Source organism: Elaeis guineensis, chromosome 1 (assembly GCF_000442705.2).
Source record: "Elaeis guineensis isolate ETL-2024a chromosome 1, EG11, whole genome shotgun sequence".
In the NCBI taxonomy this organism is placed as follows: domain Eukaryota; kingdom Viridiplantae; phylum Streptophyta; class Magnoliopsida; order Arecales; family Arecaceae; genus Elaeis; species Elaeis guineensis.
The window spans coordinates 157,433,088-157,453,962 of NC_025993.2; the positions used below are offsets into that span (position 1 = coordinate 157,433,088).

General features: G+C 39.5%; 2 protein-coding genes across 5 annotated transcripts; one reads left to right on the forward strand and one right to left on the reverse strand.

Moving 5' to 3' along the window:
- The first annotated feature begins 1,523 nt into the window (after positions 1 to 1,523).
- Positions 1,524 to 15,370, forward strand: LOC105039252 (26S proteasome regulatory subunit 4 homolog A). 4 transcript variants are annotated; one of them, XR_002164001.3, is made up of 8 exons: positions 1,525 to 2,121; positions 6,167 to 6,412; positions 7,155 to 7,324; positions 7,408 to 7,624; positions 7,834 to 7,974; positions 13,937 to 14,046; positions 15,004 to 15,031; positions 15,172 to 15,370. XR_002164001.3 is itself a non-coding variant. In XM_010915334.4 (8 exons), exons 1-7 carry the CDS (start codon positions 1,642 to 1,644, stop codon positions 15,005 to 15,007), a joined length of 1,338 nt encoding a protein of 445 aa, XP_010913636.1. In that variant the 5' UTR covers positions 1,525 to 1,641; the 3' UTR covers positions 15,008 to 15,031; positions 15,172 to 15,370. The 4 variants fall into 4 exon arrangements, 3 of the variants coding, with proteins under 3 accessions (XP_073101369.1, XP_010913636.1, XP_019703974.1); XM_010915334.4 differs by having other exon boundaries at positions 13,937 to 14,016; XM_073245268.1 differs by lacking the exon at positions 15,004 to 15,031 and having other exon boundaries at positions 1,524 to 2,121; positions 13,937 to 14,016.
- Positions 15,371 to 17,592: 2,222 nt separating this feature from the next.
- LOC105039253 (F-box protein AFR-like) lies at positions 17,593 to 19,056 on the reverse strand. Its single transcript, XM_010915335.4, has one exon. It carries the CDS (start codon positions 18,903 to 18,905, stop codon positions 17,748 to 17,750), a length of 1,158 nt encoding a protein of 385 aa, XP_010913637.1. The 5' UTR covers positions 18,906 to 19,056; the 3' UTR covers positions 17,593 to 17,747.
- Between the last annotated feature and the right edge of the window lie 1,819 nt (positions 19,057 to 20,875).

Consider the following 20,875-nt stretch of genomic DNA (forward strand, 5'->3'; position numbering starts at 1 on the left):
CGGATTGCATATTTTGTGCCAAAGAAAGATTCTCCTTCCTCTCTATGAATCTTCCATTAAATCATGCAATGACCACCTTGGCGTTTGTGCAGATAGATGGATGGAAGTTCAGAGTGATTTGGCAAATATATCCATGTGAGATGCGATCCAACAATCACCGTCGCAAAATAAGATCAATCATTCATTGTGCGAAAAATCTATATGTAAACCCCATTGAATGAGAATGCTTTCAATCTTTCTTGCTACCATTTTATTTAAATAGAAATAAATGTTTTAAGCATGATATCGACTATTATAATTTTATACCAATACACGCATATTTTTGTCAATTTTTTGGCACATAATCTATAAAGTCAATGAAATATAGTAATGATCCTGTAACTATCATCCAAGTTGGCAAGCTTTAGCTCCCATATGCGTTGAATTGCATGTGATATGCTCGGATGCATGCAAAAGGCACGTATGGCCACTTCTGAGCTGAGCCTTGCAAGGGTATCATTCATTTGACAACTACATATTGGGCTAGATTTGGGCGAAAGCCCACAGTATGGCCTTTCTCATGTGTTGGACCAGCTATAACGGGCCAGCAAAGCCTCTCAAGTCACGAATCTGCAATTACGGTTGCCGTTGAGGCAGTGGCTTCTCTTGCTACCGCACACGAGTCCTAAGCAGGACTTGAACAATACATGATGTCGTGGTGTTCTTTTTGGGTGCGAAGCGGGTTGACCGAGTGAAAGATAAAGAGAAAAGAGAGAACGAGAGGAGAGAAAAAGAAGAAGGAACAGAAAAGGAGAGAGATTGGATAGGATTGTTTGGCCACTTCTGAGCCAATAGCCAATATATAGCTGGTCATGTTCTAGCCATCAGTTTTGTTTACTCATTACAAGTATATATCATCCTTCTAGGTCTATATAAAAATCATAAAATTTAAGACAATATCAAATCCCATGAGCTTTGGCTCAGAAACAATTGGGAATTATTATATAAAAATCAGCATTGGTACTGGATAATAATTATTTTCTTTGCAGTATAATGATTTCAGCTGATTAAAAATTAAGATATTCTCTACTCTGGATGTGGATAGTTGGGGCTAAATTTTTCATTCATAATCACCGGTGATGAAATGATAGTTGTGATTAAATAGGTTCTCGGGATATATAGGAGCCCATATATAATGTAGAATTTATCCAATCATCCATCATGAATGACAATTATTGGAAGAAGAGATGGATGGTGACTCATTAACAATCATTTTACGTGGAAATAAGAGAGCGTTTTTCTTTCTTATGAGAAAAGAAAGCAGGTATGTTCAGATGAGATGCCAACAACTAAATGATAATATGTTATTAGAACAATTAAGTATCGAGTCCTGTCCGCTTAATATCAGATATCGTGCATCCTGGTTCGGATTTGGTTTTTTTGGATCCGATCCGAACCCGAGTCCAAACTTGAACCCTTTTTACGCCGGTGTCGGTGATTTAAGGCTACCGATCGGCGATCGCTCCTTTTTTACTTCTATTTTAATCTCGCTTACTTTTATTCCTTTCTTCACCCTGAAACAAAAAGGCGGAGCGAGTAAACCCATTCGCTTCTTCTCCTCCCGACCTCAGAAGAAGAAGAAACCCTAGATCAGCGGCAGTCATGGGGCAGGGCACGCCCGGCGGGATGAACAAGCAAGGCCTCCCGGGCGACCGGAAGCACGACGGCGACAAGAAGGATAAGAAGTTCGAGCCGGCGGCGCCGCCGTCCCGCGTTGGCCGGAAGCAGCGCAAGCAGAAGGGCCCCGAGGCCGCCGCCCGCCTCCCCACCGTCACACCGCTCACCAAGTGCCGCCTCCGCCTTCTCAAGCTCGAGCGAATCAAGGATTACCTCCTCATGGAGGAGGAGTTTGTCACCAACCAGGAGCGCCTACGCCCCCACGAGGATAAGAACGAAGAGGACCGCTCTAAGGTCGATGACCTCCGTGGATCCCCTATGAGCGTGGGCAACCTCGAGGAGCTTATCGACGAGAACCACGCCATCGTCTCTTCCTCGGTCGGGCCCGAGTACTACGTCAGCATCCTCTCCTTTGTCGACAAGGACCAGCTGGAGCCGGGATGCGCGATACTCATGCACAATAAGGTGTGAAATTTTCGATCGCGATCTGTTTATTATCTGATCGTCGATCTAGGTTTTGTGAATTCTAGGGTTTGTGAATTAAGGAAGAACAATTTTTGTTGATCGATTTAAATTATATTTCGATTTAGCGTGGCTGAAGTGTTTAATTGCTGATCTAGGGTTTCGGATTTATCTATGTTTTGGGAGGAAAATGGTGGATCGATGAGTTTTTTCTATTTTTTTATCTGACTGATATGCAAGCGGTATAGGTAATGGGCTCGGTTTATTTGGGATCTAGGGTGCTTTGGGTCCTCGAGATGCATCTGGTTTCATCTTTGTGAAGAGATGAGATAGCTCGATATGAGGAATACTAATTTCTGCCACTCTTGCAGAGGATATAGTTAGGTTGACATGTTTTTGATTTTCCTTGTATCTTTGTTTCTTTAGTTGTGTTTAAATATTATGGTTCTTCATCACTGGATTTGGAAGGACAAAGATTTGATGTTGAAAATTGGTGTACTTTCTAGGCCAAGTTATGGTTTTGCTTTATGTTTTTCCCTGAATAGGTCATCATTGACATTATCATCTAAACCTCTTGCCATCAAATTAGCCATGGAACAAGACTCTAGGTAGATTAACCTTAATTTGCGGACCAATTGCAAATGCGACATTAGGCTTCTAAATGTTGGTGCCTGTAGATGAAAGCACCTTATTAACCACATAGGGTGCAAATCACTCTAGATACAGGTAGAATGTAAGAGGGTATAGAGAACTATTTTTGTCCTCGAGGCATGCCTGAAAAGCCAAAGTAGAAAACCCAAACACATTCATTATGTCAGTTAATACACTTCTGTTTATTGAAGAGGTCATTCTGGAGACATTTTCATATCAAAGGTCTATAGGATTAGAACTTGGAACCTATATAAGCTACCAGCAGAAAATAGGCTAACTTTTTGGAAGAATTGTTGATCTCCCCACCCTTGTGTTGGCTACATCATAACCTATATTCTTCCAATTCTATGTTTTTATTTCCTTCTACTGTGCGTTATTCCTATTTGAATTACTTGCATACTTATGTTGTGGTCATATTCACATTATGATAGTTAACATGGTTAGTTCGTCATGTCATTTATATGAATGTTCTCTTGATGAATAAAAATTACTGCTTATCTTCTCATCTTGGCATTTTATCTTCATAGTCTGATCCCACTCTAAATTGAGAGCTCTAAGTTACCTGTCTTGATAAATGAATGTATACATATTCGCTTTAGAAAACATGAAATGTGTATGATTTGAAGATATAAATATTAATGTAGTTTCAGAATTCAACCCAACCTCATATGTGATTTCATTCATGCTAGAGATGATTGTAATTCATGTGAACTTTTATTTCTTTGGTTACTTTGCCAATGGTTTTCTTGGCTTCTGCTTCAAATTGATTTGCCTTCCCATTTTGCATTTATTGAAATTTGTCTTCTCAATAATCATCCAACATCTTAAGATCTGACATGGAATGGATAGTTGTATAACATTTGATAACCTTAGGAATTCTTTTGTTGTTTCCTGGGGAAGAAGTTTGAAGATGTCAATTTTTTCATTCAACGTCACTTAAGGAAATGTTTTAAAATATTAATGTTTAAACAACATGCTTTAAGGTCTTGTTTAGTTGTGCGAAAGAATGAAAAAAAAGAAAAGTAGATCCGAGGAAAAGGAGGGGAAAAAAGAAAAGAAAACTAGGGGTTGTCTTTTGTTGAACTAAAAAAAATGCCAGTTTTCTTACACGATGTTGAACTGAGAAAATTGTAGAGAAAGCAGTTAAGATATAGTTAAGTTTTCTTGAACCACTTGCTGATAATATTTGAAGTTGTCAACCTTTTTTTTTTTGGGGGGGGGGGTTACTGGAGACTCACCCTGAAACTTCTTTAAAGTACCAAACAATGGAAAAGAAGTTTCATATCTAGTGTAAGTTTTTTTTCTTTTATTTTACTTTCTAAGCAATCAAACAGAGCCTAAAATTTATGGACAAGGATTTCTATTGGTTCCAAAATGTGGTGGTATGTCCACTTACTATTTTGTGCTGTATATTAATGGTACAATGATGTGCTTTGCTGAATTAGTTAATGTTAATCATCGGTTTTCTTCAACTATTTCTTGGATGGTTGAGTAGTTTGAGTGGCAACTTCAGTAGGAGTTTCTTTGTTGGTATTTGGATAGAAGAGAGAACATTAAGGTAGCAGTGGGATTTTTTTGGATGTTGATCTTGATAAATTTGTCATTATACACAGACACAAGGAGTTAGATTTATAGTAGACAGACTCTAAAAAGACTTTGTCAATGTAGTGTCCATGAGAATGTGCCAAAATCAAGTTGACAGATTTTGGAGATGTCTTTTTAATCATTTCTTAATTTTCTTGTGTAAACTCTTATCTACAGTTGCATGTTGCAATTCTTTGATGACCTCCTTGTAAGAGGATTCTCATTGAAGTTCAGGTTTCTTCTAATTTCTTCCATGAATTTTGGTGGACATGAAGATGCAAAGGAAGATTAGTCTATTTCTTTTTAAAGGCATTTTACTCAGAATAATGTTATTTGATCTAAGTTTTTTACCCTCCCAAATAAGTCTTGGCATCATATTAACCGCAATCCGTACATATACTTGGCATTTCAAAACAGAAAATTGTCAATGTGTCTTTCAATTCATTCATTTGGTCTACATAAAAAAAGGTTGCATGCCATAAAATCTAATGTCATCATAAGGTCCTATTCCCAGCCATCGCATGAAGTTTTGAGCCAAATCTTTGCCTTGGATATCTTACATGCGTTTTTTTTTTTTTTTTTTGCTGAAATTTTAGTGCTGCCAATGATACAGCTTTTAGATGTTCATCCCATATCATTGAAAAACAAGCATGGAATGACAATAAGAGTGTTCAGCAAGTTCCACACACAACAACAATTGAGCAACAAGACAAATAGTGTGACATTTAGAAATATCCATTCTAAATAACGTCAAGCTTGGAGAGGGCGAGTGATGGCATAATGGTCAGATTGCTCCATTATGAAATGGAGGTCATGGGTTCAAAATATGGAGACAATCTCTCTGCACATGGGGGTATGATTGTGTATGTCTATCCCTCAGATCTTGCAATGGCAAGAGCCTTTTTGTGCACTGGGCTGCCCTTTTTAAGTTAAACCTAGACATTGAGGGTTTTTTTTTTTTTTGTGAGTTTAGATAAAGATAGAATTTTGGAGAATCTAATCGTTGATTTATGAGCAAATCATTAATCATTTGGGTGGTAGTGCGGTGCATCCATCTTCAGTCAAACTTCCCTTCCCTCTCAGAAACTTCTTTGACATGTAAGTACTGCTCAAGTAGCAGTATATGTGTATGTGTGTATGCACGTACATACGTATGTACATTTGAAAATGTCTAGGTGGGGGTTGGGCATGAATGTAGAGATGCTAACTAGGGAGTGATAGGAGAAAAATGAGGGGGAAATCATGGTGGTAACATATTTTGGAGAATCACTGCTTTTAAAGATTTGGAATGCCTACACCTAATAAGATGATGGCATCACATCCAACGTGGTCACATGCTTTGGAGAATCACTGCTTTAAAGATCCGGATTTCCTACATGTTGTAAGATGATGGGATCATATCTTTTTTAGATGAGGTTGAAGAGTCCAATTACAGTTAAACACCTTTCCCATGCATCCTTGTAGGTGAATTATCTGTGCTACTTGGTTGTCACATTGGTAATCCTTTTTTGTAGCTTACCCAGCTATCCAACATCCCCATGACTTCTGATGCATAGTTTATGTTTTTAGAAGATCATCAGATTCTAATGACCCTATGATTTGTCTTGCTTTGGCATCTGATGTCAGAAGTAATCGAGGAAACACATGCCATCCATTTATTTCTTTTTGTGTGGTATTTGATCCTTTGAATGTTTGATTTTCTTGTATTGCTTATTATTTATGAACTGCTAAAATATTATGGAGTTTTTTTTTAAGGCATTTACTTTATTGATTTATTACAGTTTTTACTCATTTTTGTATAAGCTTTTTACAGGTTCTCTCTGTTGTTGGGCTTCTGCAAGATGAAGTTGATCCTATGGTTTCTGTGATGAAAGTTGAAAAGGCCCCTTTGGAGTCTTATGCTGATATTGGTGGTTTAGATTCCCAAATTCAAGAAATCAAGGAAGCGGTTGAACTTCCTCTAACCCATCCTGAGCTGTATGAGGACATTGGAATCAAGCCTCCCAAGGGAGTTATACTATATGGGGAGCCAGGAACAGGGAAAACTTTACTTGCCAAGGTCAGGGTTTCATGTGCATTGTCTTTTTCATAATTCTTAAATTAGGTGGCCCATTTAATTGCCTTGATTGTGTAGATTCACCCCCCCCCCCCCCCCTTTTCTTCTGCTGCACACGTTTGTATGTATACGGTGTTCACTGAAATCTGAGATATTGGCTAGAAGGCTTTGCACATTTATCTCTCTTGAAGCACAAGATCATTTATTATTAGGGATATGCAGGACTGACAAATGGTCTTGACTAATATTGTGGTACTTGATGGTGAGCCTTGGAGATGGTAAGGTTGCTCTATTGTGACATGGAGGTCGCAAGTTTGAAACACAAAAACTGCCTTGTTGTGCATAGGGTTAAGGCTGCGTACATCTAACCATCCCCACACCCCTAATACCGGGAGCCTTGTGTAAACTACCTTTTGGGTTGCACTTGAATTTTTGAAGAAATTGCAAAATTATCTTTTGCTATGCCTTTGCTAATTAAATGCTTACAAAGGTACACATGATCATTTATTAGGAGTGCTGTGGGGCTGTCAAATGCTTTGACTAAAGTTAATTTGATTTGACAAAGTTACATTTGATGAAAGCCTTTTTGGTACTTGAACTATAATGACCTCTTTCAAAAAATCTGCAGAATTGTGTATGGCTGTGCAGATTGAATGTTTACAAACTGTTAAAGTTATTTTTCTTCTGCTTTCTTCACTTACTAGTATATGTGTCATAAATTACATTTCGAGCATGATTTTTTCAGGCTGTTGCTAATTCAACATCAGCTACTTTCTTGCGTGTTGTTGGAAGTGAGTTGATTCAGAAATACTTGGGTGATGGTCCAAAACTCGTAAGAGAACTCTTTAGAGTGGCAGATGAACTTTCTCCTTCAATAGTCTTCATTGATGAAATTGATGCAGTTGGTACTAAGAGGTATGTAATGAAATTACTGTTAGAGATGCTTGTACAATTATATCTATTATGCTATTGAGCGATCATTCCTGGTATTTCTGTAGATATGATGCTCATTCAGGAGGAGAGCGTGAAATACAAAGAACTATGTTAGAATTGCTGAACCAGTTAGATGGTTTTGACTCAAGAGGAGATGTCAAGGTTATTCTTGCAACAAACCGAATTGAAAGTCTTGATCCGGCCTTACTTCGGCCTGGGCGAATTGATAGGAAGATTGAATTCCCTCTGCCTGATATTAAAACAAGGCGACGCATTTTTCAGGTAAAGTTCATATTTGGTCTGATATATTAGGGATTTATGCTAAGTGATCATATTAAATCATATTTATTTACTCCCATATAGATCCTTCCACATTCTGTAACATAGACTTGTGTCACAATGTTAAATATCTATCAGTTGCTTCTGCAAGCCTGCTCTACTTTCGCTGTTGTGATTTTCTTTTCATTTCAGACTGTGTTTGCTTTATGTAGATACATACGTCCAGAATGACGTTGGCAGATGATGTCAATCTGGAAGAATTTGTTATGACAAAGGATGAGTTTTCTGGAGCTGATATCAAGGCAATCTGTACTGAAGCTGGCTTGCTTGCTTTAAGAGAGCGCAGAATGAAGGTAAGATTTCTATCGTCAATGGTGATTTTATATATATATATATATATATATATATATTTTAATTTTTTTTTTGAAAACAATGTTCCTGGGTTGTGACTGCTTAAATTATCACATAATACGGCATAGACTGACACACACAAGCACAAATACAAACTCTGAAACATACACTAATACAAAGATGTCACGATCACAATCTACATGTTCAGTAAGATGTTGTATAATGAAGCAAGGAAATATTAATTGTTAGAAATCATTGATGTGACTATTAATATGAGCTGTAGTATTAAGAGTTTATGATATTTGGAGAAGTCATATCAGTTTTTGTTGTGGACTCTAACAGAGCAAATTCTCCTCAATAATGGTAATATCTTATGAGATCCACCTTATTCTAGCTCATTAATGGACCACTCAAAACTATATCCTCAACTTGGTGGTTGATATTAAAGAAATTTAGCCTAATAATTTTGAGAGTTTGTTATGGCAGCTAGAAAAGTTCAATCTGTTGGTGGAGGAAGTCCTTCATAAGTACGGGATGGTTAATTTGGAAGTAAAAAAGAGCTTCATTTGTTTAGAGCTAGGAAGAGGCCTGCCTTGGATTCGTTCACCCCAAGTGTGGCCTAGCTTGAGTTACTTGAGGGCAGTGCCACCCAACTTCAATGCTAGGAGTTGAGTGTAATAGCCCAACCCAGATTATTTGAGGATGTTTCAGGCCCAAATTAAAATCCAAATATCAAACCTAAACCTAGCATAATTTGACAGGATATGGCAAGCCCTATCTTGGGCACATTCAAATTAGGGATGGTGTATTCAGAACCCGCTGATCCATCTTTAAGCGGAAAGCCACCTTTAAGCGGAAAGCCACTTTCAATTCTTGTGAATTGAAGGATGCAGCAAGCCATCCCATGCGACAACTGGGCATGGCATCAACAAATAACTACAATTAGACCCCTATGAACTTCAATACAATAATAAATAATGCCTCTCATCAAAAGTTTACTACTACTGAAATACTGAAACTGAAAGTTATGCACTGCGATATTAACTCGGAGAAGAGTGGTGACCTCATGGTCCTCAATTTTGTTTCTTTTGCTTGTTGTAACCTGCACTACCACATGCCTCTAAATATCAGATGACCATGATACTGGCGGAATCTCTCATACTAGCTTCTCTCAATCAATCCATGTCAAAGGAGGTGGGCAATGATGGTTTTGGAGCATGTGCAGAAGATGGGATGTGGAAAATGTGGGTTGTAGGCTTGTGGAAGATTACAAGCTGCATGAAGAATAGGATCTTATTGCTACTGGTGCATCATCCAATAAAGAAAAATAGAATAGATTAAGAGAAGGAATGAGAAGAGAAAAAGATGGAAAAAGGAAGGGCTGCAGTCAACATTTTCACTCCAATAAAATCTGTTTAGCAATGCCAAGACTGCATTACATAGACTTGAAACCATTAGTTATAACAATAACAAAACCCTAACCCCAAAGTAGAATGTCCAAACTACCCCTAGAAGTTATCAGATACTAATCATGTACTGTAGTACGTACAGTACCTTGCATCGTACTGCAACATTACGATTTGATAAACCCTCAAATAAGGCTTGAGATCTTTTAATCTCAGTCCTTTATTCAATGAGCCAATCTTCCCAAATCACTGAAACAAAGCAATATAATAAAGATAAAACCTAAACCTACTAGCAACTCCAATGATCTGTAGTCCTCCGATGCATGCATGAGCAATCTTGGCTGGATCTGTCAATCAAGAATTTCTGGATAGATCCTTGGTTGAAAGCAGGTTTTGGGCCTCAGCAAACTGCAGAGAAGACAAGAGGTGATGTGGGGAAGAGAGAGAAGGGGGAGAGGTGTTAATACGGGTGGTTGGAGGGGATGGGGGTACAGGTGGAGACCAAGGGGAATGGATGTGCTTTTTCTTTAATAGGTTCTTTTTATTGTTATACTTTTTATTGGAGGAATTATTACAGATCCAACTTGTACACATCACCTGTAGTACAAAATACACTAAATTTGAATGATTTGCTGCAACAAAACTTCGATCATGGCTGTCATGGAACATTTTTTGCACTTTCTAGGACATTTATGGGGCATTATTTTGAGAAAAGTGTCCAAGAGCAGTGAGAACAGCTGAGAACCTGAAAGACTTCTATGTTTGAATGGACTGATGACATTATTCATTGTGATGAAGGGACAGGTTATTGAAGCTATTCATTTTGATGGAGGGCATTGCCTGTGTGCATTGGTAGAATGATTAGTTAATATTTGTTCTTTCAAATGATGGATATATTTGGACCATAATAGAACCATTAAAAGATGAATTGGCAGATCTTGCTGGAATTTGTTCTTTTTCATTAAGGAAAAAGCCATTTCTTCCTTGTCCAGTTCTTTAGATTTGTTTAATTTGTAGAGAATTTAGCCATTCAATTTTCATCAAAAATATGCATTAATTGGTGATAGATCTTGCTGGAGACTACAATATTTATTTGTGGTGAACTAATCTGGGAGTATGAGACGGTACTTTGATTTTTTTTAATAACAATATCAATAAATATGATGGGTGTTTGATTTTTTTTTTTTTTAATACTTCCATCAGTTTCAGTGGTCATTAAAAGTTGGTGTCTAAAAGTCTGGCTCTTTGTTGATTTGTTTGTTGGGAATTTAGCCAATTGCAAATTTCATCAGTATTGCATATAAATTAGTGATGCATTTAGCAGGGAAACTGCAGAGTGTGCTACTTGTTTTTGGCAAATTGAGTCCTCAATTATGAGATCGTGTTCTTTGTTTGAGTTAGCTTCGGAAATGGGTCCATCATGTTGACTTCGGAAATGGGTCCATCAGGTTGACTTCTATATTTCCCATCAGATTCAAGGGTGATTAAATTTTTGTAGTTAGTTTCCAGTTTTTCACACTTGGTTAATTGATTGGTACTATAGGGCATTGCCTTTCTCATAAATATTCTGCACAAATTGGTGCAATGCTTTTTGATGGAAGGCTGGATTAGGGGGGATTGACTGCCTGATAAGGTTAATGAATATGAGAATGTGTGTTGCATGGATGCCTTTTTTATGGGTCGGGGTACTATTCCGATTGGCACATCTTAAACATCCTTTGTCCTAAGTGTTGAGACGAAGCAGGATGGCGGCGTGTAGGAAAAATAGAATGGCCCCATCCCATAGGATTTAAAACCTTGGTTATAATGATATATTTTCTTATTGCGGTATAGATCAAATAACTTGAAATCAAATTTATAAATTGAGTATTTTTAACAACTTTATTTGATACATCTTTTTGCTCATTGTCCACAAACAAATTAGGCTAACGGAACTAGATTGGTAGAAAATGATACTTTATTTAGGAAAACTTCATATGGTACTTTAACAATTTTATTGAAGAATCATCTCTTCAGCTTTTATTGTTCCAATTAAGTTAGGATAGTGGAACCAGATATGGGAGCAAGAAATATTTCATCTAACAAAGGCCGCACGCTAATTTATTTAGCTGCATGGAATGGTTGTGTTCTGGGAAATCAACTTAAAGGGTGACAAGTCTCTCACTGACTTTGTCCTTACTCCTTGGATTTCATTTGCATTGACATATATATAATGTTTTCTAACTTTCATAAGTACTAGAATTATTTAGGTATAAAACATGATAGCACATCAGCTGTAGATTATTAAATTTTGAGCCACCTTTTTAGGTTCAAATGATACATTTAAACTAATCTTTACAGTTCATTGGGTGTGGATTATCTTCTCATATATCTTGATGGATATGTGGACTCAGTACCCTTAGAGAAATGTCCAAATAATCTTAGACTCAATGCAACTAAGCCTTAATCCCAAACTAGTTAGGGTCGGCTACATGAACTTTTTGCTCCATTCCACTCGCCTCTATGTCATACTGTCTAGATATCAAATCTTTCCTTGCTACTTCATCCCATATGATTTTTGGTTCACCTCTATCCCTTTTCATTCCTTCTACATGTATTAAATTGCTCTTTTGTACCGGTGCATCCTTGGCCTGTGTTGTATATGTTCAAATCATCTAAATCATGCTTCTCTCGTTTTGTCCTAAATTGGTGCTATCCCTATCTTTTTAAGAGTAACATCATTTTTTATTCTATTTTTTCTTGTATTACCACATATCTATCTTAATATTCTCATTTGAGTCATGCTTATCTTGCACCTATGTTCTAACCATCCAACATTCTGTACCATGAAGCATAGCTAGCTATCCTGTAAAACATTCCCTTCAACTTGGTAGGTATCCTATGATCACATAATATCCTAGTTTCACTTCTCTATTTCATCCATTTTTCTTTAATCATATGGATAGCAATCCCTGTAACTTAATGATCCTCAACTTTCATTCCATCTTCATCTTTATTTTTAATTTTATTAAAATTGCATTCCATATATAAACTCCTTAGATTTTAGTGCACTCCATAACTCCAACTTACAATTAATCCATCTTTGTTTCATCATTGAGACTATATCATCCGCAAAAGGCATGCACCAAGAAATATCATCTTAAATATGCCTTTAAGCTCATCCATAACTAGCACAAAAAGGTTGGGACTTAGAGCAAATTCTTGGTGTAAACCTATTGTGTTTGAAAGATGAAAACTCGCCAGTATTGCTATCATTAGTTTTCATACTAGTAGCTGCTCTGTCATATGTATCCTTAATCACATTAATTTATCTAATAAAAACTCTTCTCTTTCCTAACACCTACCATAGGACATCTCTAGGGACTCTATGATTTGTTTTCGTTAGATCAATTAAAACCGTAGGAAGATATTTGTTTCTCTATACTTCTCGATTAATCTCTAAAGGAGAAAAATAACTTCTATAGTCAGCCTTTCTGATATATAACCAAATTGGTTCTCTGAAACTTTTATATCACATCTCAATTTATGCTCGTCCTCTTCAAAGTTTCATAGTATGGCTCATGAGTTTAATCACGATGGTTAGAACGATTTTGATAAACACCTTGGTTTCTCGTAAATCAGTGCTAAAGTGATTTTCATCCATTTATCAGATATGTTCATGATCTTTAAAATTTTATTAAACTAATAGTCAACCAAATACTTCCACATTGTTTAAACCTCAATAAGGATTCCATTAGGTCCAACTACTTTTTCGATTTTCATCTTTATCATAGCCTTCTTTATCTCTGATACTTTTAATTCTATGTGTTTCCTTAACATTTCTTCCCTCAGTGGAACTAGCAAGATATCCTAAATCATCTACATGATCTTTATTGAATAGCTTATCAAATAACTTGTCCATCTTTTTCTCATCAACAAAAAACTTTTCATCTGCATCCTTTATATGTTTAACCTGAGTCAAGTCTCTTAGTTTTTTTTTCCCCTCTCAGTTTTGCAGTCTTACTGATATCTTGTTTCACATCTTAAGTGTCTAACTTATGATATTAACTCTTGATATGCCTTAATATTCTAAAAATCTTATAACCTTAAGTTTCTCCTATATAGCTGGGGCCTAGAACTATCATTCTATCATCTGATTGTAACATCTATCATTTTTATTTCACTTGAATAAGCACTTTGTCAAGTTTGTTCACTTATTCATGGTTTTGACTAACCCACTTTGCTTGGAGGGGTGGTCCTTCCATGATGTTGTGTCTTGCATTTCGTGACCAATTAGAATAATTAGGAATCATTTGGATTGGAGGGACCTAGAATATCTATTTTCTCCATTAGTCATTGTTTAACTGATTCTAACCTTTCATTTCATTGAGAGCCAAGTTCAAATAATGGCTAAAAATATCCTATTGGTTCTATTTTAGTTTTGGGCCATTACTGTTTTGTTAATCAGAGGGTTTAAAATATGTACTCGTTGGCCTTCTTTTTCATAGTTTACTGCATCTCATTTCTTGGATTCAATGAACGTAGTAATGATGGTTTTCTTTATTGCTTGTCGTTTCAGGTAACTCATGCTGATTTCAAGAAGGCCAAGGAAAAGGTCATGTTTAAGAAGAAGGAAGGGGTGCCCGAGGGACTCTACATGTGAGAATGACTTTTCTTCTGCGTTCACAGGTCACACAATTTTTTTAAAAAAAATTGCTCTTCATCTATGAAGTTATTATCGAGGTTTCTCTCTCATTTCATGTTTGCACATTCTTAACCATGGTATTGGTACATAGGTTACAAAAATCATTTAGCTCCAGTGACTAGTACTGGTTGGACGAAAGAATATGCATTTGTCCACATGCAAAAATCCAAAAATTTGTACATAGTTATATGTTTGCTAATAATATCTGAGTACTAATAAATTAGTAATGGTGGGGTCAAGTCTTGTTAGTTATGATCTTTTCCCCCTGGAATCAAAGGCTCGTTGCATTAGCCACATCTTTTGTTTTTTCTTCTTCTGTTTGTTAATGTTTCTCTAGCATTGTGCTTAGAGAAGAGGAAATCTGGATTGAATTCAACTCTTTTGATGCAAAGAAAGTTAGAAAGTGTCTTTTCAAAAAAAAGAAAGTTAGAAAGTGGATATGGCTTCTCGGGCAAGTAAGAGTTTGGTAAAATAGCAGAAGCTTTGAGAACAGGAGTTGATTGGCTTCAAAATATTTCGATGGATATGGTGTAAAAGGGAATAATCTTGTTATGAGAGTACATGGCCTTGGCCAAGACAATGGTTCTGTGATGAATGTTGCACATGTGAGTTCTGGGTTTGGAACTTTAGCAGCTGCAAGTAGCCAGTAGATGATACTGAACCCAATGTCCTGTGGTGCCTTGAGCACAAAGCAACAAATTGCTGGTGGCACTGACAAAAGGCAGTTTTTGTTGGTTTTTAGCCAGCCATGCTCCTAGTCATCGTCAAAGAGAATGAAATCTTGATGGGATCTAAGGATAAGTTGTTGGAGTAGTCACTTGTTCTCTCCCCACAAACCAAAAAAGAAAAAAAAAATTCCTTTTCTTTTCAGTATTGACAACTCGGTGAGATGTCACACTTCTTTTTCTCCCCTTAGTGACATAAATTATTTCTTGGTTCAGGTAATTGCAGCTGAGATTCTTGGTTCAGGTAATTTCTTTTTCCACACCCCCCCCCCCCAAAAACCCCCAAAAAAAAAATCACTTCTTTTTTTTTGGGGGGGGTTGACAATTCGGTGAGATGTCACACTTCTTTTTCCCCGTAGTGACTTGAATTATTTATTGGTTCAGGTAATTACTGCTGAGGCGTGAAGAAGACTTGGAGCGGCTATGTTTAAGAATGGTGTTGGATGAACTCATGTACGTATGGACTGTAATGCCTCTACCATTTCAGCTTGAAAGTCACTGTTATAGTTTGAGTTGCTTTGTTTTTGTACTGGATAATACTGTGGGGTAACGGACTATTTATCTAATTCTTTGCTTGCATGCATAGGATCTTCCAAAATTGCGGCACGATTAAGTTGGAAAATAGCACCAAAAACACCATTAATAAGTCTGAGAAGCGTGGCAAATTGGAAAATTCTGTTTGCATCCCTAATGGTCTGGTCAAATCGAATATAATGCGTGTTTGCTCCTGTTTCTGCTGCCTGAAACCAAATTACAGACCTATTCATGCATTAGTAAACGGTCCCGCCCTGTGGTCGGTGGTTTGAAGCAGGCAGAAAGGAGTGGGCACACAGTAGGTTAGTGTGGTCGTTATTAAGGATGTGTATGTGAATGACGTGGGGCGTATTCTGCATCCACAAGACATTGTGTCCATCATACATAGGTGGCCTCGAAAACCTGGCAATATGACCCCCATGAAGGGACGGAAAGGCTGAAGCTAGAAGGTAGCCTGATTAGATCTGCCTGTATGAACTTGAGATAGTAGTTTTCCAAGCGCTGCTGTTTAAGTCCCTTAGCACGCGAACTTTACCTTTGGAATCCTGGGGTAGCGTGTTCGTCTGGTGTTTGGTGATCATGGTTATTTTGTATCGGCCACAGTTTGTCCTTTTCTGTTAGACGCCTGCCTAGTTGGTTACAAGTCGTACGGAGCACTGGAACTCTGAGACGAGGACAAAGCCAACTTTGCTTCAACCTTCGGATACAGGGATAATTGAATTGCTAGGCTTCCCCTGGTGGTCTCACAATGATTTGGCCTCCAATGATAAAATATTGGATAGATTTAGAGAGGCTGTTTTATTCCAGGGGTAGGGTTTCGCCAGTTGAGGAATTCGCAGTCCGCACTAGTCGACGTTCCGTGCTTTTCATACTTTATTGTTCTTTGTCGTTTTGTGGGTTCCTTGCGGACCATGTCTAACCTCTGTTATTTACTTTTCTTCGAATAATAGCTAAGCCTTCATATTTAAACATTCCATGCGGTAACTGTAGAGTTGTACTGAGTCTACATGTACTGCTAGAAATGATATCCGGTGTTTCTAGGTAAGGGAGTTATCTCTTTCAAAAAATAGAAAATTCTTGAGTCTGTACTGTTGTCTATTTGATAACTTAACCTCTCACAATTATTTCATTATGAAATCAGTAGACATTAGATTGCTTGTATGGTGAAACATGGTGTTAGAAGTAGAGTGCATAACTCAATAGGTGCTTGTGTTTGAGTCGTCCGGTCCTATTTATTGATTTTTTATTTTTTTGAGGCTTTTATGTTACTCAAAACACCCCTGCATTTCTGAAAGCCTTGTTCGGTAAAATTGTTTTGTAATTTTTTTTGTCTGGGCTGAGGTAGATAATAGTTTTAACCAAAATAAGTGGTATAAGTGTATTTAGAAGTTTTCTACCATGATAGTTTTATCCCGATTTGGTAGCAAAAGTGAGCTAAAAATTTATAGAATGTCTTTTAACCGTCCACCAACCTCCTTTATCTCAGAACGAAAATGGCAATTTTGGCAAGATAAAAGGGTATAGGAGAATTTATTCTAGTTTAATTTGCTTTTTTTTTTAAAATTAATCTGTTGAACATGGAATAAATGAGTGCCAGTATTTGCTGAAACATTAAGAGAGCGACTGTACCCTCTGTATCAATTCCTACTGACTGGAATCGTGAGAGAACCAGAGAGACGGATTCATTGTGATTAGGAATGGAGTCCTCCACCATATCTACGTGGCTTTCCTTGCTGACTATTCTTCCAGTTTAGACCCCCCGGCGCCTCCTCCCCCCTTCTTTCTGATGCTGTCCATTATTCTTATGCTGTCCATTATGGATGCGCTGCCCACCCGCGCCCAGCATCTAATAGAAAGCTGGCTTCAATACACGTAAACATATAATATGACAGGTAGATTCTCTCCGGGCAATTCAAGGGACCTTCAACTCCATAGGAAAACAACAAACGAGGAGACTTAAATCTAATTTAAAAACATATGCCAGCAAGCTTGAGGTGCCATTAGCAACGCCCGATCTATCCTTCCAAATGTCCCAACATCTCTCAGTACATGTTTGTACTCCAATTTAAATTTCAAAAGAAAAGCAAAGTCTGTTCAATTACCTACCAACTTCAGGATCTCTACCTTCTTCCACAATCCCATCATCATCTTCACACATCCCACCACCAGTCCATCACCCACCACCAAATAGATAAGCTCACAGCTCACAAGCGTTTGTTTTGTTTTGTTCTCTTTTCAAATTAAAGAAACCTTTCTTTTCCTCCACTGTAATTGTATAAGAAAATTAACAGCCACACAAGCATATATTATTTATTAAATAAAGAGTGGAAATGGAGAAGAAAGGGTACACAAACTTCTCCTTTTGCACACTCCACTCCTATGGAACCTTGAAACCCTTCCTAAACCCCAAAAACTCTTTTAGAGCTCTAAACGTAGAGAACTTGGGAGTAACAAGGCACAAGATCTGCGAACGCCGGCGGCCCCTTCACCACCCTCCACGCCACCCTCAGCCTCCCCTTTCCCCCCTCCTCCTCCACCACCACCGTCCCCACCGCGACCTCCAGCCCGGTCCCGGCCACATAGATCGCCCCCTCCGCCCCGCTCACGGCGTACGGCCGCTTCAGCTCCAGTGGCACCCCGCCCCCCTCCACCTTCTGCCACGCGTCGCTGCCGGCGTCGTACGCCTTCACCCGCCCGTCTCCGTAGTCGGTGACCACGAGGAGACGGTCCCCAACGACGGCGCTCGCCCCCGTCCACCCCTCCCGCATCCCCTCGCTCATGTCCTCCCACGCGTCCCGATCCGCGTCGTAGACCCCCGCCCGCGGCGACGCGTAGAAGGGCCACCGCCACCCCTCCGTCACGTACATCCGCCGCCCCACCACCGCCGCGTCGTACCGCGCCATCCCACACCGCATCCCCGCCGCCGGCGACCACCGATCTGCCGCCGGGTCGTAGCATTCCACCGCCGAGATCCCTCCGTCGCCGCCCCCGGCCGCGAAGATCCGGCCCCCGATCGCCCCCGCCGCGAAGAAGGACCGCGGGGTCGTCATCGGCGCCGCGGTGGACCACGAATTCGTGGCGGCGCGGTAGGCTACCAGGGTTCGGAGAGGGGTCTCGGTGTCCGACCGCATCCCGCCGAGTACGTAGATCTCGCCGCGGTGGGGAAGGGCGGTGCAGGCGAAAGCCGGCGGGCAGAGCGGAGCGCCGCCGCCAGCAGGGAGGGGCATCGGGGGAAGGACGAACCAGCGGCGGGTTCGGGGGTCCAGGGCCTGCCACTGGAGCCGGAGGGTGGTCGGGTGGAAGGCGAAGACGAAGAGGTAGGGGAGGGAAAGGGTAGCGTATAGCTCCGACTTCGCACGGAGGAAGGCCGAGCTTGAGAGAGCCCGATTCCAGGCGGAGGACACCGATCGGGCGAGGGCCTGGTAGGGAAAGGGGAGGTGGAGGAGGCACTGCTCTGCCACCTCGTCCGGTAGCCCGGGGATCAGGGGTTCCATCTCCACCGCCGCCGACTCCGTCGATGGCGCAGCGGCGGAAGGCACCTCCTTCGTCTCCTCCTCCGTCGTAGTTATCGCGCTTGGCGTCATTGCGATACGATCCGAAACCACTCCTCGAGCCTCGCTCGCGCTCTCCTCTTTTCCTTGGACTGGAGGGGTTTGGGTTTTGTTTATACCGGATTCGGAAGGAGGAGGTGGGTCGCAGTGGCGTGCCTCATGGGACCCACCTAGCTAAAGCGCCACCCGGCCCATGATGGATCGTGGGCTACAGCGTGCGGGGCCCAATGATCATTCCACCATTATTCTAATAATAAAATTATAGGCCTCCGGTGTCCGTACAGTTTGCGTGCCATTTTTAAATTACTAAAGTAATAAGGCTAAAAAAGAGAATTTAGGTAGCACTATGCTACCTTTGCAACTAGTAGATGGTTACGTGGCGAGGGATTAACATCATAATTACTTAGCAAATAAGGTGCGGGTCCCACCAAAAGTATTGGGCATTCTGTAGTAAAGTTATGGCTGGTCTTTTATGCCGATCGTAACCTATTATCAGAAGTCGAATGAGTGATTAACCTGAGGGCGTAGGTGCAACGTGAGAATTAATAAGGACGCATATCAAGATTTGTGTTTAAATAATATGTAAAAATGGTGAGGTATAGGTTGTTCAATGTTAAATGTGAGGGTGTTCATGGAGATCGATCGGCGCATCCCTTTAGACCATGTAGAAGAGTAAGCGTGCACTTCAAGACATGCAGACATCTGCTTAGATGCCATAGGCTAGGCAATTGCGTTGCATAAAATAATAGATGCAGTTGATCAAACGTTGATGGACATAATGATGAAAAATATAGACCCAGTGCCTGTCTTTCATATACACATATATATCATACTGTAAATGTGAAAGGTAAAGGATGGTGAGATATCAACTTCATTGACGTAGACAGCTGTAGCCCAATCATATTATCCATAAAGCTTGGGGCCACATAGGGTGGACTTGCAATGAAGAACTCAAGAATTTGGATTAGGAAGGCAAATCACCCATTTCCTGGAAACAACAACTAAAGTGGATTTTTATCTGGATGGGGAAGGCTCTAACCAGGTAAGAGTCCATAATTTTGAAGCGTATGAATGGGGTGCCACTAAGCCGCCCATCCCCACTCCCACCCCTACATTTAGAAGGTGATTTGGACTTGTTGGATGAAGAGATTCATAGTTTTATTATATTGATGATCTATCGGCGTTTCTCTTCCTTCTATTTTGCTAAAGATATGGGATAACAAATTTTCTTGCCCGCTGTTGATTGAGATGGCTGGGCAAGGATTGTTGTTTCTTCTTTGCCGTGTCCCGTGATTCAAATCGCCATCTCTCCTTTATTAAGGTAAAGGTAAGAAAAGGGTAGAGAGACTAAAAATGAGAATGATTGAGATGGCCAGATCAGAGGACGTTGCGGTTGTTTTCACATGGTGTGCATTAGAGCTTTACATGGTCCAGGTCCGTGACACGTCTCTGTGCCAATTAATTTCCCTGGCTGCCTTGGAAAGTGAATCCCCAACCACATGCCGGCATCGCTATTTATTTCTACCCTCTTTTGGTTGGGTTTTGCAAGTTATCCACCTTCACGCGGTGAAAATATATCTACCTTAACTGGTAACGTGCGTGTGTGGTCTAATCATTAGATGGCCCAGCCCACTCGCCATATTCTCTTTTATATTTAAATAATTCAAGATTAAATAAAAAGTACTTATTATTCACTGTACATACCCCCAGGATTTGGATTAATCCATGTAAGAATATCTCCTCCGTCTGTCTTATATAATGTGTGTGAGGGAAAGTTATTGTTTGGACCTGATTTATTTATTATTTAAAAAAAAGTAAAAAGATGTTAAATACATGATAGGACTTCTTGTTAAGGAGAGAAAAGACATGAAATATTAAATATATGGTAGTATACGTTGTTATTGCATACGAAACAAAGTAAGTGAAGGAAAAAGGATTAAATTATGAGCTGTTCATTATAAACCAGATCCAACAAATGATTTTTCATGTGTGTAGGAGAGAGA

Excerpts from the sequence above, each read along its gene's own strand:
- LOC105039253 (XM_010915335.4), bottom strand. The coding sequence starts at position 18,905 with ATGACGCCAAGCGCGATAACTACGACGGAGGAGGAGACGAAGGAGGTG.
- LOC105039252 (XM_073245268.1), top strand. The coding sequence starts at position 1,642 with ATGGGGCAGGGCACGCCCGGCGGGATGAACAAGCAAGGCCTCCCGGGC. Across the intron at positions 7,325-7,407 it reads GATGCAGTTGGTACTAAGAG|ATATGATGCTCATTCAGGAG; the intron begins GTATGTAATGAA and ends GTATTTCTGTAG. Across the intron at positions 7,625-7,833 it reads CAAGGCGACGCATTTTTCAG|ATACATACGTCCAGAATGAC; the intron begins GTAAAGTTCATA and ends TGCTTTATGTAG.